We start from the raw sequence: 16558 nt of genomic DNA on the forward strand, positions 1-16558 counted from the left end.
ACATGTGTATGTACTATTTCTTCGAATATTTTTAAAAATATTTACAGTGTCAATCATGAGGGGTAAGATCGTATGCCTAGAACTATTAAAAAAACAAAGTTCGCTTCTAAAAATCTCTTACGCAATTTATAAATTTTTTTGAATATTTATAAATGACTATCTAGATCAGAATATACTCTTTTTATGGATTTTAGAATCCCTTCAACATAAACGGTTTTAGAGAGTAGTCCGAACTATACCTGTGAAGGTCCTATCTTTCTCACACATTTCTAAAAGTACGGTACTTTTTTAAAACCTTATAAAACATTAACTGTTATATATAAGGAATTGAAAAAATATATCCCGTTTAGTATATTTAATAACATATAGCTAAGTTAATGATTCATTATGATAACTTCTATAGAATTCTTGTAAAAAAATAATTCGAGGAGACTGTTTAACACGTCGAAAAAGCGTCCGATTTAACCCCAACGCACTCCCCTGTACTACCCGTGTCGAGTCTATAATATTGGGGCATTGTTCAGTTTTAGCCCGAAACGGACGATAGGCTCTATTCGAAATCGTGGACGAGTGAATTAATTATGCCTCTACCTACTTTTTTGCGGATAAGAGGTGTCGATTTGAATATAATACAGAGTTTGATACCTACACATACATGTGCGATGTCCGATATTATAAGTTTACTATTATTTTAGGGCTATCGTAACGCCTATAAACAGGCGGAACGCTTTCCATTCTCGTCAATCATCCATTTGAATCAAGTACATAGGTAAACTATTTTTAAAGGAAGTAGGTAGGTAATACTGACACGGTACTTACGTAAGGTTCCCAGAGTTGAATTTTGTCAGACCATCTAATAAATATTTTATGACATTAAGTAGAAGGTTCATCCAAAAGACCAGTATGTAATATTTTATTAGAAGACGAGTTAGTTGTCATACTTCTCATAGTTTAGTCTTAGTTTTTCAGTCATATTTTAAACGCGGACGATTCTGGTTTTAATCTAGACTGGATAATTTTAACTGGTATCTAATCCGATGTGTAGGAATTCGAATCCTAGATGTAGTCCGGACCGATAGCCTTATCGATGGACGTAGAACATGTTTATACTATAAGTACTTACTGACTAAAGAGTGAAGATCAATCTGAACCTTACAGTGGCGAAGGGTCCATATAACCCGATTCCTGCCGGATTCCCTTTCTTAATTTATATATACAATCTAATCGTCATTAGAACGATTTTCAGGCCGCATTTATGCATATTATTAGTAACCTATAAGTCGAGTCGGGTTCCCTTACGGAAAATGTCACCCTTCGCCACTGCAACCTCAAATGCACGCTAAACAAGTTCTGCAGTTTTGAGTCTTGCCAATGTGCTAATAAAGAAGAATGCCAAGTAAGGTAGCGGCATCTGTTGTCCTCAATTTTCAATACTTAACTGAGCACCTTTTGTTTATAGGTAGGTACCCACTTATTAATCTATTTGGGTTATTCAATTGAGACTACCAAGTATAAGAAAGTGTAAGTACCGAAAAAGCTGGAATTTTAAAGGTTTTTTAGGTTATTTTTAAATTAGCCCGGCAAGTGGCCCAGTGTAATTATTGGACCAAGTCACTTGTCATAATTATATCTATAATTCTATCTATAAGAGGCCGGGGCAGATCGCTAGTTAATGAATAAAACTAGGTACCTGCCCATCAATTCCAATAAAAAAAAACTTGTCCCTCGAAACAAAGGAAAGACATTCTCCCACTCTAAATGTGAATTACTTACTCAGTAAAATAAAAAGTGCACGGGGAAATTAAAATTGATGTGCAGGTATGTAGATAGGTAAGCAACTTGACAAAACCTTTTCTAGTACCGGAAATACGATTAGAAAAATAAACGTGCTCTACTGCCATCTACGCGCGGAATCCTTAGCAATACTCATAGCTCGCACAAATGCAAATTAGTTACGCAATTTTGAATAGGTCCCTATTTATTTACCCAGGCGGCGTAAGTACTACGTATCTACCTGCTAATTAAACAGTCTTATTTGCATTCAGCTCATTTAAGCCCCCACATACCTACATAGATGACCAAATTAAAACGTCAGCACATAAGTGTGCAGTCCATCAGCTATGTGTGTACTCTCATTTATCTGCTGTGTATATAGACTCCGTCCAAATGAAAAGTTAGACGCACATTGCAATGTAGACACCAACGCACATTAGCATATAAATACCTTGTTCAAAATATTAAATAGCGCGTCTAACTAGCCATTTGAACAGTCAGTTTACTCGACCTGTAACCTAACTCGAGTGGACCCAGACTATCGGGTCCAGTCGGATTAGGTTAAATTGCTTTATATACCATTTGCCTGCAAATTCATACGGACTGTAGTACCTACCAAATTTTTTTTAACAGAAAAACCATGTACCGCCGGGAAAATGTACATGAAGCACCAAACTAGTTTCCACCAACTTATGTACCTCTGCCTACGCGCGTACATACATACCTTACCAACCTGTAACCTGTGCAATTTAGCGCAACCGGTAAAACAATTCCACATCTACCTTCAGACCCGTATATTTACCGGACATACCTTTGCAAATATACACTATATACCATCTTCCGAATACAATTTTACCAGTACCATTTATACTATCTTACCAGTATTACCAATCATTTGATACTTTTACCAGAACTCGATTAAAAAAAAATTACCTCACCATATGAACCTTACCTTACATCAACTCTTTACCATACCTTTATACCTTACCAACTTAACCCACCTTACCATACCAAGTAAGTACATTGTACCTTCATACCTTGATTACCTTTACAACTTTACCTTACCAAGACTGCATTTCACAGAATGTAATCAAATGAAATGCAGTCGAATTGACACATACCTGCAACAGGTAAATCGTTAACCATGTCTATTCTACGCTACTTAAATCTAACTTACAAATCTCATTCCTATAACTAAGATACCTACATGATCACAAAATGCTTCAAATGCGATTGAATATTTTAATTACTTAGATCATGTAGGTAAAATAAATAAGAGTAGATCGCAGATTTCTAAATCTACAAACTACTCGTTACAAGGAATTGCGAACCTACCTTGTGCGTCGCCTACTGCTCCACCTTCGCCGCCTCCAGTTAAATTACCATCGCCAGTCGCAGAGCCATCAAAACCTGTAATAAAAATATACTTGATAAATCTAGTAACGGATCGGAAACAACGAGCACTGAGAAAGGATTTCAATAATTACCAGTCATTTCCATGTTAGAGTCGTCTTCACCGAAATTCGTTTCATCATTGTTCGTGCCATCATCATCGTCATCCCACATACTTTCGTTAACAAATTCGGGTTCCATTTTGGGTGCCACAGCATTGTTTTCATCTTCGTCGGGTATCGTAACGAATTCCTCTTTTGCGGACCCAGAAGGTCCCGCTTCCAAGGGGTCTACGCATTTTCGTTTCGCAGGTCCACTTTGTGAAGATGACGAATTATTCGATGCTATTGATGGCCTATTTGGTCTCTTAACGGCTACTGGAGTTGAGGAGGGCTTAGAATCTAAATCAGTCTCTAACTTAGTCATAACAGATTGCCTTTGTTGTGACGACCTCGGGCCTGGCCTCGACGTCGGCTTTGGTTTGGATGGCGTGGAACTTTCTTCATTTTGATTACCGGTTAAACCTTTCACTTGAAGTTGTTCCGCGGTACTAATAAACGATGCTAACTCTTCTTGCTTAACATTAACTTCACCTTGGTACATAAACTGTAATAAGTCTCTTAACGCTGAATGACTAACATCTTTTAAAAATACTGCAAAGAAAAATAAGCTCACATTAGAAACATTTTAAAACGAACGCAATAAAATTCAAGAGATTTAAAAATGGGATACTATACCTATCGGATGTTGAGTTGGATTCATTTTGAACATTTCTTGGAAATAGGGAGAACATACTGATAAAACTAATTTGTGTGCCTGTAATAATCTGCCTTCGGCAGCCAATGTTACATCTACTAGATCTCCACGCGACAGCAGGCCATGAAAGCCTGCTGACATATTTGCATGGAAATTGTTCCAACATAGTGAAAATTGTTCGTCCGACGCCATGATGGCGGCGACTTTTTGTTGAACCTGCAACGGAAAATTACAGTTTACTATTGTTCAGCAAAAATCCACCACAAAACCCATACGATGAACATCCAAGTTACACATACCTATCCTAAACTTTGTACTTTATAATTCCGATATTAGAAACATTTGAAAAATAATAAAACAATGTTTCTAATGAAGCACTGCACACAGTTTCATCCCACGTCCTCCCCGTTTGAGCGCTGTTCACGATATGATGACGCAGAGCGACGTATGCTGTGTCGTCACAAGGACCAGCTTCAAATTGCAAACTCCCTAAAACGATTTTAATTTATTTACCTTTAAAACGCAATTATTTTTACATGATTAATATTTTTAGGACTATATTGGATATTACACACAAATTGGACCAGCTCTTGTATGAAATTGTCCGATTTAAAGACTTCAGAAAATATGATTCGGTCAGGGGTTTGATTTCAATGTTGTACCCATACAGCGCAATGTTTTGTGTAAGACGTTTTAAGAATTTAAGAAATATATAAGTTGTGTTATTTTTTAAGTTTTTCTTATAATTTAGGAACATTATTAATTATCACCTATTCACAAATGAAATAAACCTATAGTTAAAGACTCTATTAATTCCTAGAAAAAGCTCAGTGAAAATTTGTTCTAAAAATATTTTCATGCGGACGGAGCCACAATAAAAAAATTGTATATACCTATGTTTACCATAAAATATTCCATATAAAAAGATTGCGAAGAAAATTTGCTTAAACCCTTCAATTTTAAACTTGCCTTAATTAGCACTAAAATACTAATGTAAAGTATGACTGTATGGTAACTAGTAAAATTAGGTCGTACCTTTATCTGTTACGTCATGTTTCCTTTCCTATAATGAAATTTTATACTAATCCTAAAATTAATAAAATCATAATAATTTATAATACTCACCTGCAATACATTATAAGGTATTTGGCACATATCATAGCAACATGAAGGCATGCACAACAGTTGTTTGTGCATACCTATTGCCTACATTCCCATATATATTATTAAGTATATCATGAGGATCAGGTAGTTCTTAAAAAAGTCAGGGTCATATTGAAACATGTCATTTTTTTAAATGAATGTGTTTATCGGCATTTTCCGTCAATTGACATGATAATGGAACGCTAAGTTATTAGATTAATATTGTATTGACAAAGTATATTTACACACATCCCAAGCTTTATAAAAAAGAGACAACACGACAAAGCTTGAGATAGCAATATTTGATCAGTACTATGAAATTTGCTAAGCGAAAAAGAACCCAAAATACTCGCAGCTATGTTTGTTTATAGATTGTTTTACTTTTATTTAGAGTTACCAGCACAATCAAAAATACCTTGTTATCGGTAGTTTATTACGTATACATAGTACAATTTTTAAAAATTATTGATTAGTAAATATCAATAAGTACTTATATGTTTTTTATTGTATTAATTATATATTTAAATAAATATTTGTGGTAAACATGACTAATGAGTTATTTAGAATGTACAATCAACTGAGAAGATTAAGATTTCCGGTTGATAAGTACTTACATAGCAACAAACATAAAGTCAACAATTTTCATCCCCGAAGTGTTAAACAAAAGTTCAACTGATACGTATATATAAGTACAAATTATCTATACAAGCTGTACTAACCAAGAAGCTTATACTTACTCAATTACATCAGTCACTTATGGCCTTGTTTATTGTCGAGTCGTAATCGAAATTAGCATACTTACTTACATACATAAATAATATATGACGCCTTTATCCTAAAGTGGTGGGCAGAGACTATAGATTCCAACTTTGCACCATTCTGGCATACTTCTCGCGTTTCCTTCACCTTCATTAATCTTTTCATGCATTCCCGTCGCGCCGGTTCCAGTTATTTTTGACCTGGCCTTTAGTGAGAATGTTCGATAAGTATCTGACATTCGAAGGTTCGGTGCGGTCGACCCCTACCGGCTCTTCCATCCGCATTCGCCTTATAAACCTAATGTTTTACATACATAGATACGTTGCCTGAGCTCTATATTGGCAAGATGAAAGCAAAGACATTCACTTAGTCAAGCTCCAACCACTGTCGCGGCTAGTTAGCTTACTAACTTATTGTATATTTATAAATAGAATGCCTTCCTATGTTGTAGACGATGTACTTACAGATTATGCTGTAACTGTCAATGAAAAAAAAAACGTTTCATTTCATACGTTAGTAATAAGTACTTATAAGGTGCGTTCGGGTAAGATCGGATACGGGGTAAGATCGTATAACGAAAAATACCACGAATCTATGGTTATTTTCTAGTTTAAGCTATGTAGGCAGCTACGCTGTCTCTTTTTGCCCCACCCTATATACTACAGTTGATGCTACGACCAAGAACGTGTGCGCTATGTGCGTTGAAACGAAAAAGGTGGATTTCGCTCTTCTTAACATTTTTGAGACTTCTGTTTGATTTTGTGGACCTTATCATACTAGCATTAGAAGCGTTATTAGAACGGAGTCCGAACTTACCCCGCGAAGGTCCGATCTTTTCTAAGGGTTTTAAATTTCTATACAGATATTATCATCTATTTTTAAAGCTTACACAGAGAGAATTGGAAGATGATTAAATTATCACATAAAGTAGCATGAAAAAATACCACGAACCTATGGTTATTTTTTAGCTTAAGGTGGTAGCTCAAGGTCCATTTTCATACATTTTGTTACGGCTTTAATCTGGGTAACTAAACAAGTATTGGCAAGTAAAGAATTTAAATTCACGTCTAGTTAGTGATTAGTTCTCGCAGTTGAAAGAAAAATGTAAAAATAATTAATAATCATGGATATTTCGGCCTTTAAAATTTAATATGACGAAATTTAATGAACAATTCTTGGCAAAAAAGTAAGTTTGGGGTTTCTTCCTGCCTTTCTTTTTCAAGTAGTCATCACTTATATAGGCAGCCAGTGAAAAGCTGGTAGATTGACTAGGCTAGGGCTCTAGTCCTCACCGGTGAGTAGTATTACAGGTCCAATTTGTTTAAATCGGGGCAGAAGGTAAAACAAATCGTGATATAGTGTTGTAGATCGGGACAAAAAAAAATTATTGAGGTTTAATTTATTGCGATTTACCACAAAAAAAAAAAAACACTGCAAGTCAATGACGTTTTACAAATAGACGCGTCATACACTAACAAAATTGCACATAAAAACAGCGCAGTATTTAATATAGTCACAGCCCTAGTGGCTCGCGTTTATACGGCCCGAGTGTGCCCGAGTATACCCGAATGAGCCCGAGCGTCGACCGCCCCGTCGCCATGACAGTCGAATAAAATGCATTTATTAGTTAAAAAATAAGTTAAATAGTGTATACCTATTACTAACGTATGCAATTAAACGTTTTTTTCATTCACAGTTGGAGTATAATTCGTACATCGTTTAAAAAACACAGGAAGGCACTTTATTTATAAAAATAAAAAAGTTAGTAAGCCGACTAGCGGCGACAGTGGTTGGAGGTTGACTAAGTGAATGTCGGGCAATTACCTTACTTTCGTCTTGCCAGTATTGAGCTCGGATAACGTATCTATGTAATAAAAACATCTTAGCTGCAAGTCATGTTAAGTTGGTTTTAATTTGGATTTCTGTTTTAACATCGAACCACAGATCGCAGGGTAGTCGCATCAGAGAACAAAATAAAACTGTACCTTCAGAGCTAGTGAGGTGATGGCTGATGCGTGCTATTTTGTGCGCATTGTCGCACTCAACATAGTGATGTATGGGTACTAAGATTTTTTTATTAGAAAGATACGTCCGAGCTCAATACTGGCAAGACGAAAGCAAGGCAATTGCCTGACAATCGACATTCACTTAGTCAACCTCCAGCCACTGTCGCGGCTAGTTGGCTTACTAACTTTTTGTACTTTTATAAATAAAATGCCTTCCTATGTTTTAGACGATGTACTAATTATACTCCAACTGTGAATGAAAAAAACGTTTCATTTCATACGTTAGTAATAAGTAAGTATACACTATTTAAGTTATTTTTTTTAACTAATAAATGCATTTTATTCCACTGTCATGGCGACGGGGCGGTCGACGCTCGGTCCCATTCGGGCTCACTCGGGCCGTATCAATGCGAGCCGTTAGGGCTGTGACGATAGTAAATATTGCGCTGTTTTTATGTGCAATTTTGATAATGTACGACGCGTCTATTTGTAATTAGCAAATAGACGCGTCGTATTTTTATTATAGTATTCCACACCCAACTAGGATATCTAGGCTAGACATTAAAGCGGCGATAGCCTAGTTGGGTGTGGAACGGACTGCCAAGACGAATAAGTATCCGCAGGTTCAAATCCCAAGGGCACACACCTCTGACTTTTCTAAAATAATGTGTGTATCCTTTGTGAATTTATCGTTCGCTTTAACGGTGAAGGAAAACATCGTGAGGAAACCTGCACATCTGAGAAATTCTCTTTAGGAATTTCGAAGGTGTGTGAAGTCTACCAATCCGCACTAGGCCAGCGTGGTGGATTAAGGCCTAATCCCTCTCAGTAGTAGAGGAGGGCCGTGCTCAGCAGTGGGCAAGTATATGATACAGGGCTGATGTTATTATTATTATATAGATACTTACTTAATCATAGGTTAAATATTTCCTTTTAATTAACCTTTTCTTTTTTTCTTCGCAAAGAATTCTTCACCAAATAATTAAATATGTATACACTTCACAAGGATTCTAATTTATAGGCTACTACTCATCGGTGAAATTAAATTTATAAAAAAAAAAAATTAAATACACAAAAATTGTTTCATCGTGCATTTTACAGTTCCTGAATAGGTCTCTATTCTAAGGTGTCCAACTTTCTGAAAATTGAATGCAGGACATGCTGTGGATGCCGAACACAACCAAGAACCTCCATTCTCCCGACCCTGTAGAATGCGCATTGTGATAAGTCTTTAATAAACGGTCTTTACATAAAATAAAACACGTAACTTACTCAATTATTTTTGTATTATTAATCGCTAAAGAAAGTACTTACTTACCTAACCTTTTTGAAACTTGTACTTAAATATCCACTAATATCAGTCTAAATTTTAAAGCAATTGGTCAACAGGAGCTCGCAACGCCATAATATCAATAAAAGGGAGTGCTTAGTGACACATCGGGCAGATTAGGCATGTCGTGGGATGTAGGTTCCGGCGCAGCGGAATATACAGTTAGTGATGTTCGCGCTGTGGTATTGGAGCGTGGTGCTGGTGGTGCTGGTGGCGCGGTGGGCGGCGCCGGTCGCGGCTGTAGTCGGAGGCGCGCCTGCTGCTCCTCCCGAGCCTGATGCGGCTGTTATCTTCGTGCAACGGCACGGCCGCAGTGCCAGGCTCCAGGGCAACAAAGACGATCGACTTGGCTACTACAGCTTCTATGGAATAAGGTAATTTTGGTATCATTAATCTTCTAGACTTTTGATCCGATTTCTTTCTTTTTACTTGTCTTTTGACAAGTTTATTTTTTACAAAGGCCATGCTAGTTATTACATTGGTGGAGTGCTACTATCGGTGATCTCTTTCCCGTCATGTCGGATTACCGTCTCACCGAACTATGAGAGTGAAGGAACAGAAAGTGCACCCGTGTATTGCGCACACACTTGTGCACTATAATACCTCCTGCGTACCTGGCTGTCTCTGTTGAGATTGCCCGCCGTGGCCGAAATTCGGCTAGGAGGGATTAATTCATGCACTATCGGTACCCAAGCATTACGGCCAGCGGCCTTCGTTCGCTAGCTGCTAAGGTGCAGGTGTAGTAGAGGCCCAAGTACAACACAAATATATACTTGCACGCGTTTAAAGCTTGCTTTACAATGCGTTTTACACGATATTTTTCTATCCACCACGTAGAAAAGACGTGTCAATAATATTATTTATACTACCACGTGAATACAAATAAGGACGTACGAATGTTACGTGTGAACATATATTGCATAGCATAATTCACTGGGAGCAACCGAAATACTTACTTCACACAAACATGCATACACACACATAGAGACACACTCGAGCCTTTTAACCCCGAAGGGTTGAGCAAAGGCGCAGCTGGTGTGCACACTTTGTGCTGTGTGTATTCCATCCCATGGTGTGATAGAGGACGAGCCATTGGTGACAAATTTCATATTCTAGACTGATCCGAGTAGAAAACCCAATCACTTTGCTCGACCCGGAGATTCAACCAGAGCCCTTAGCACTACAGTCGTACCATAATACAACTGCAACACCGAAGCAGCAAGAAATATTTTATCCGCGTCCATTTTATACGAGACTGAAAAAAATATAACCGCCTTCAAAATCCACTAAAACCAAAACATTATTTGACTAACTATTACCTAAGGATAAATATGTTAACAATTTTGGAAGCGGCAAATTAAATTTATATAAGGTTTTTGTATATTTATCAATGTGAGTACTTACCTATTTACCTAGCTTAGCTAGCAATTTGTATTACTTACGTAGTAACCGACGCCAAAATTGACACCTAATTAGTATATAGGTAGGTAATGCTAATATCTCGATGTCTCGATGGCATGGTTGTATTGCGCACCTAGTACGACAATAGGGTACCGGACTCATTTTTGTTCTTTACTATTATTAAATATTTACCTTGTATAAATTATAACACAAAAGGAATTATTAAAATCCGGTAAAAAATCAACAAGTTATAAGTCTTTGAATGTCGGTGAAAGGGGTAATTAACAAGAAACAGAAAAGAGACAAAATACCCACATTTGACATCATCGGGAATTGCGACGCGTGCGAAAGAAAGAGATGAAGCGATATCCCGACAACGCGCCCACTTCTGCACGTTACAATATGTGAAATATGAATTACTAGCTCATTTTTAACCAATTTTTATGCAAATTTCGCAGGAGTGATTCTTTTCGTGTCATTAACCATTACATATAGAAAAGTTAACAAAATCAAACATAGGCCGATTCCCTATTACGCTGAGGACTTATATCTCTGTCTACCCCTGACAAAGGAAAAGGCTTAATGTTGTGTATTTATGTAAAAATAGACCAAATACATATAACACAACTGAACAAGTTAAAGCAAAATTTGCAATTTCGCTTACTCGACGATATATTTATTTAAGCTACTTTAGTTTTAAAACCAAACTACTGAACCGAATTTGATTTGGTATATTCTTTCCGCCAAATTATAATAAAAAATACATATCGAGTTGGGAACCTCCTTCTTTTCGAAGTCGGTTAAAATCTAAAATAGTCTATTGAGCTATTGCTCAATAGATAGGTATTCCTAAGCCGCGCCATCCTAATGTTTTTCAGTTTTAAACTGTCGCTTTTTCAACGGCCTTGCAGCCATATTCCCAATCTTGTAAAAATAAAAATACCATTGACTTGAGGCAAGTGGTATTACCAAATCACGCGGCTCTATTTTATATAGATTAAAATTTTATAGGCAGATTTATGAACTTAGCTTATTTATCATGCCGCCGCATGGTGGCGTCATGCACCTTTCTGCGGTTAATTTGAATGCGCTTTAAATGGCACAAGGTCTACCACTACCTTCTGGTGTTGTCATTCAGGCAGGTATTGTGGTAAGAAGGCAAAGAAATGTAACTATTTACGAATGCTGAGATTTAAAAATAGCTCTAATGAAATCCTGTATTTGGGTCTTATTTCGAAAAAGCATAAACTATGAAGTTAGGTATTTGCAAAAATTTAAACAGTCCGCAAATAAAATTCATGTTTAGGTAACCAGTGTTATCAAGGAATTCAATGGGTTTTTATTATGTTAATAAAATAAAAATAACATAAGTTACGATTATAATTAATCATGGCAAAATGAATTTTGGCGGATGTTGATAATGAGTTCCGTTGTAGATCAAATTATTCGCTATGGTTGGTTATAAATCTTTTAATATTTCGTTAAATTATCATATCCAGGATGTGAGTTACAACAAATTTTGCACAACGGTACAAAAAAATACTTCCTTTACTGTCTACCAAAATTACAATAGGGAAGCGGACTCATTTTTATTCTTTACTATTATCAAATATTTACATAATATAAATTATAACACAGAAGGAATTATTGAAATCCGGTAAAAAATCAACAAGTTATACTTAAGTCTTTGAATTTCGGTGGAAGGGAATTAACAAGAAACAGAAAAGAGACGAAATACTCACATGTGACGTCATCGGGCATTACGACGCGTGCGAAAGAAAGAGATGAAGCGATATCCCCACATCGCGCCCACTTCTGCACATTACAATATTTTAAATATGAATTACTCGCCCATTTTTGAACCAATATTTATGCAGTTTTCGCAGGAATGCTTCTTTTCGTATTATTAACCATTACATTTAGAATAATGTGCAAAATTAAGCATAGGCCGGTCCCCTATTACCTACTTTTATTTACTTGTACTTACCTATTAGTGTATTGATCTGTTTGAATTGTGTATTAATTTATGCATCACTAAAACAAAGAGTTATTAATTTGTAGAACGTAAGTTATGCACGTTTTTCGTGATTGCTTTGCGCCGACGCGATTTAATCGATTAGGTCTCAGATCCGAGGGTCTGGCGTACCGGGCAAAACGAATTATCAAAGGTAGTTTTTTACCTCGTCTCTATTTACAAGCTTTTATATTACATGCCATGATCTATGATCTATGTACACCATTAACTAAGTCTAGGAACTTGCCAAATATATCAAATTATTTATGAACCTTCTTTAAAAAAGTACTGGCCACAAAATTTTTCACTCAACAAAGCCTTTGTAAAATTAAAATGAATATTAAATTACGCTCAAAGAGAATATACTTAACCACTACCTTACATTTCGTTTCCACTAACGTATTTAAATAAAATTTATTTAACTTGATAATGCGTTATAATAAAACTTTCTTTGAATGTATTAAATACGTTTCTTCTATTATTAGTGTCCTTTCTTTACAAACATAGGATAACGCGAAGGATAAAATCTTTGAGAAAGATTTTTATCTTGATACGCCAATGAAGTACTTATAAATTCTTATATGCGTACATAAGTACACACACACACACACTTATTTTTAGATATTTTTAAAGAATAAAAATCTATTCGAATTTCAGATATGCGTTCCCACCAGTGGGCCCTAGACGATTCCAACGTCCAGTGCGACAGTACCTCTCAGGAGAGTTAAATGTGACGAGACAATGCTTGCCGTGTCCCCAACGCGACCCTTACGTGCCGAACCGCATCATTGGCAACGAAGACTGCCTCTGTCTCAATGTCTTTGCTCCGAAGATGCCTGGCGAAGAAAAAGGTAGGACCAGTAATCACGGGGACAATGGCCTGACTTCATCACGTAATTTATTATGTTGCCTTGCTTATATATATATATGTTTGTTGTCTCTTCAATCACTATGTATGTTACAGGCTGTCCAGTAGTATTCTTCATTCACGGTGGTAATTATAAGAGTGGTTCTACTGCGAGCGGCGTAAGTGGTTGAATAAACATAACGATCATACTTAACAATGAAGTCTACTATTATATGTTTCATTTGCGAGAAAGATGTGCTAGTTACTTATATTAAGCAAAATACAGGTTTTATAGCTCCACTTCCTATTTATCTATTAAAATCTTGTTGTTTAAAAAAAGGGTTGTTATGTCTGGTAAACTATTCATGTTATTATATATTTACTGTTGTAAAGGATGAAAACAATGTATAAAGGGTGTATCCATTCCACTTGTTAGTCTATCGATCGAGAATATCTTGAATAATATTTTGTTACAGTAGTACCTACATATTATTAACAACATCTATGTAACCTAATAATCTCGTGGGCAATTTCCAGGGTCAACATTTCACGCAAAAAGATACTATTCTTGTGACGGCACAATACCGGTTGGGGTCCCTCGGCTACCTGAGCACGGGCCAAAGAGACGCTTCGGGGAATTTCGGTCTTTTCGACTTACACTCTGCTATGGATTGGGTAAATTTTGAATTTGTAGTACTTATATGTTACGATGAAAAAAAATATAGTAAAATGTTACAAAATGTTGAAAATATTGTTTATAATATATTTATTTAGTATTAAACGCATTTGGCTTAGACGTCGCATGCAGGAATAATTGCATGATCAAATGTTTATTTGCCAAACGTCTGATTAGGATGATATAACACACCAGTGCTAAGCTTTAGACAACACTAAACAAAATGTGGATGAAATGGACGTCCATTGTTTGACTGACAATCAATCAGCATTTGAAAACCTTATTTCTTTATTCCTTTAGATCAAAGACTATATTCAATTCTTCGGCGGTGACCCAGCTCGTATCGTGGTGATGGGCCAGGGCTCTGGCGGCAGCGCGGCGTCTTTGCTCGCCATGTCGCCTGAGGGCCGCAGCGCCACGGGCGTGGCGGCGCTGTCGGGCGCTCCGCTGTCGCCCGGCGCGGTCCGCCCCAAGCCCGAGAAACACGCCGACACCATCGCCGAACGCACTGGATGCCCAAAGTCACCTGCTGAAAGTCTCATGAAGTGTTTGCGGCAGATGTCCACTGAGAAAATTGTTATGGTATGTAATGAATAATGAACATTGATATATGTACTTAATAATCATTATAGACTAATAGTTTTGGATTATTTTGGTAATTTAACATGAATAACGAAACGTAACGAGTAACGAGTGTACAAGAACAAGATGTAACTTTATTGGCCTGCAGGGAAACCTTTAGATGAGTACAATTTCAAGAAATTCTACCTCCATCAAGGATTGATAAAACAAAAATCTCCATAGTCCGCAAGTGTTTCTTTCTGAAGATGTGTGTGTACCTATACATTATGTAAGGCGTACAGATTACGTCTACTCACTAAAGTCAGCTCTCTACATATTTTAAGATTATTAAAGCGTGTGTTTTAAACCCATAATCATGTAGAATTACGTGATAGAATTACATATAAGGTCCCTTATTTAATTTACATCAATAATATTTTAGGCTGATGAAGACGTAGACATGAACCAGGTGGTCGACACTATGAAGTTCTTAAACGAAATCTCGGGACGTTCAGGTATGCACTATCACTAAATCATAATAGTTATTGCCTAGTGTTGAAGTACATTAAAAAATGTTAATCTGACTTCGCGTATTAAATTTCGCTGATAAATTAAATATGGTTGCCCCGTATCTCATAACAGGCTGAATTATGTTAGCCAACTTTGGGTGCAGAATTTGCCATTTACATACATATATTTTTAAAGGTCAAGGTTATGGTATGTTTTAGGTGCCGGTGCTAGAGTGGAAGGCGAGTATGACCACCGAGGCCTGCCCCCCATTGTAGCCGAGAAGCCAGATGAATCATTGAACAGGAAACAAAAACGCCCGCCCATGCTCACCGGCGTTACCTCGGCTGAGACCTCTAAAGCTGTATTTGAGAGGGAATAGGCCTTAGTCCACCACGCTGGCCTAGTGCGGGTTGGTAGACTTCACACACCCTCGAAAATTCCTAGTAGAGCATTTCTCAGATATGCAGGTTTCCTCACGATGTTTTCCTTCACCGTGAAAGTAAGTGATAATTCACAAAGAATACACACATAATTTTTAGAAAAATCAGAGGTGTGTGCCCTTGGGATTTGAACCTGCGGACATTCGTCTCGGCAGTCCGTTCCACACCCAACTAGGCTATAGCCGATAACATAAGCTTACTAATTTTTTACATTGGTCAGGATATAATTTTATGTTAACTAAGGGTTCTGTCAACCACAAACTTTATCACATTTTTCCTCTAACCTATTACATATCTTACAGGAAAATACAACCAGTTCTTAACAGGACAGCTGCAACTGGTGAAAGATTTTATTAAGAAGGATCTGATCGGCGGTTTGCAAGGAGTGGTGTCGGGTGTTGAAGGATTACTGCCTATTAATGCTGCGGTCCAATCTCTTCTGCCTATTGCCTTGCCGGACTATTATACAGCAGTCTTCAATGCTACTCTTCAAACTGTGGATGGACTGTCAGAGATCGTTGAAGCTACAAGTAAGTAAAGACTATATACAAAAACGTATTCAATGCACTGATTAATATATACAATAAACATTGAATATAATGTGAGACCGAAGCCAGTTACGTCGTATCGTTCTTGTATAACTTAAGTACAACGGTAAGATTTCCCAGTTGTGTAAAGTACTTTTATACAAATACAAATCGACTAAAGCTTAAAACGAAAAGAATTTTGTTAATATTATGCGCCGCGCCGCAACATGTAAGGTCTGCGTTTATTTTTTGTAGTCTGTATGTTGTATTGATCCATTGCAACCGGACCCTTTTTACAACCCTCTCTGTTTCCCCTGGCATGCAATCCTTCACTGCAGGGGATGGGTATATTTATCCTTACGCTATAGAGTTCCGTTTATCCAAAACCACTTCAACAGCATAAAATAAATTTAAATAATACTT

The 16558-nt window shown here is 36.9% G+C and overlaps 2 protein-coding genes across 2 annotated transcripts in view; one reads left to right on the forward strand and one right to left on the reverse strand.

Moving 5' to 3' along the window:
• Positions 1-2904: 2904 nt before the first annotated feature.
• On the reverse strand, positions 2905-4416 carry LOC119190020 (modifier of mdg4-like). The gene is made up of 4 exons (XM_037441008.1): positions 4221-4416; positions 3903-4137; positions 3261-3818; positions 2905-3183 (listed from the first exon to the last, which is right to left on the reverse strand). Exons 2-4 carry the CDS (start codon positions 4111-4113, stop codon positions 3080-3082), a joined length of 873 nt encoding a protein of 290 aa, XP_037296905.1. The 5' UTR covers positions 4114-4137; positions 4221-4416; the 3' UTR covers positions 2905-3079.
• Positions 4417-9222: 4806 nt separating this feature from the next.
• Positions 9223-16558, forward strand: part of LOC119188499 (acylcarnitine hydrolase-like) — a 9562-nt gene continuing 2226 nt past the window's right edge. Inside the window, exons 1-8 of the mRNA XM_037441030.1 lie at positions 9223-9533; positions 13232-13425; positions 13539-13600; positions 13959-14096; positions 14398-14679; positions 15101-15173; positions 15387-15535; positions 15910-16138. Of these exons, the coding sequence (XP_037296927.1) occupies positions 9328-9533; positions 13232-13425; positions 13539-13600; positions 13959-14096; positions 14398-14679; positions 15101-15173; positions 15387-15535; positions 15910-16138 (1333 nt within the window). The 5' untranslated portion in view covers positions 9223-9327. The remainder of the gene's footprint in view (positions 9534-13231; positions 13426-13538; positions 13601-13958; positions 14097-14397; positions 14680-15100; positions 15174-15386; positions 15536-15909; positions 16139-16558) is intronic.

The sequence above is a fragment of the Manduca sexta genome, chromosome 21, assembly GCF_014839805.1.
Source record: "Manduca sexta isolate Smith_Timp_Sample1 chromosome 21, JHU_Msex_v1.0, whole genome shotgun sequence".
Classification (NCBI taxonomy): Eukaryota; Metazoa; Arthropoda; class Insecta; order Lepidoptera; family Sphingidae; genus Manduca; species Manduca sexta.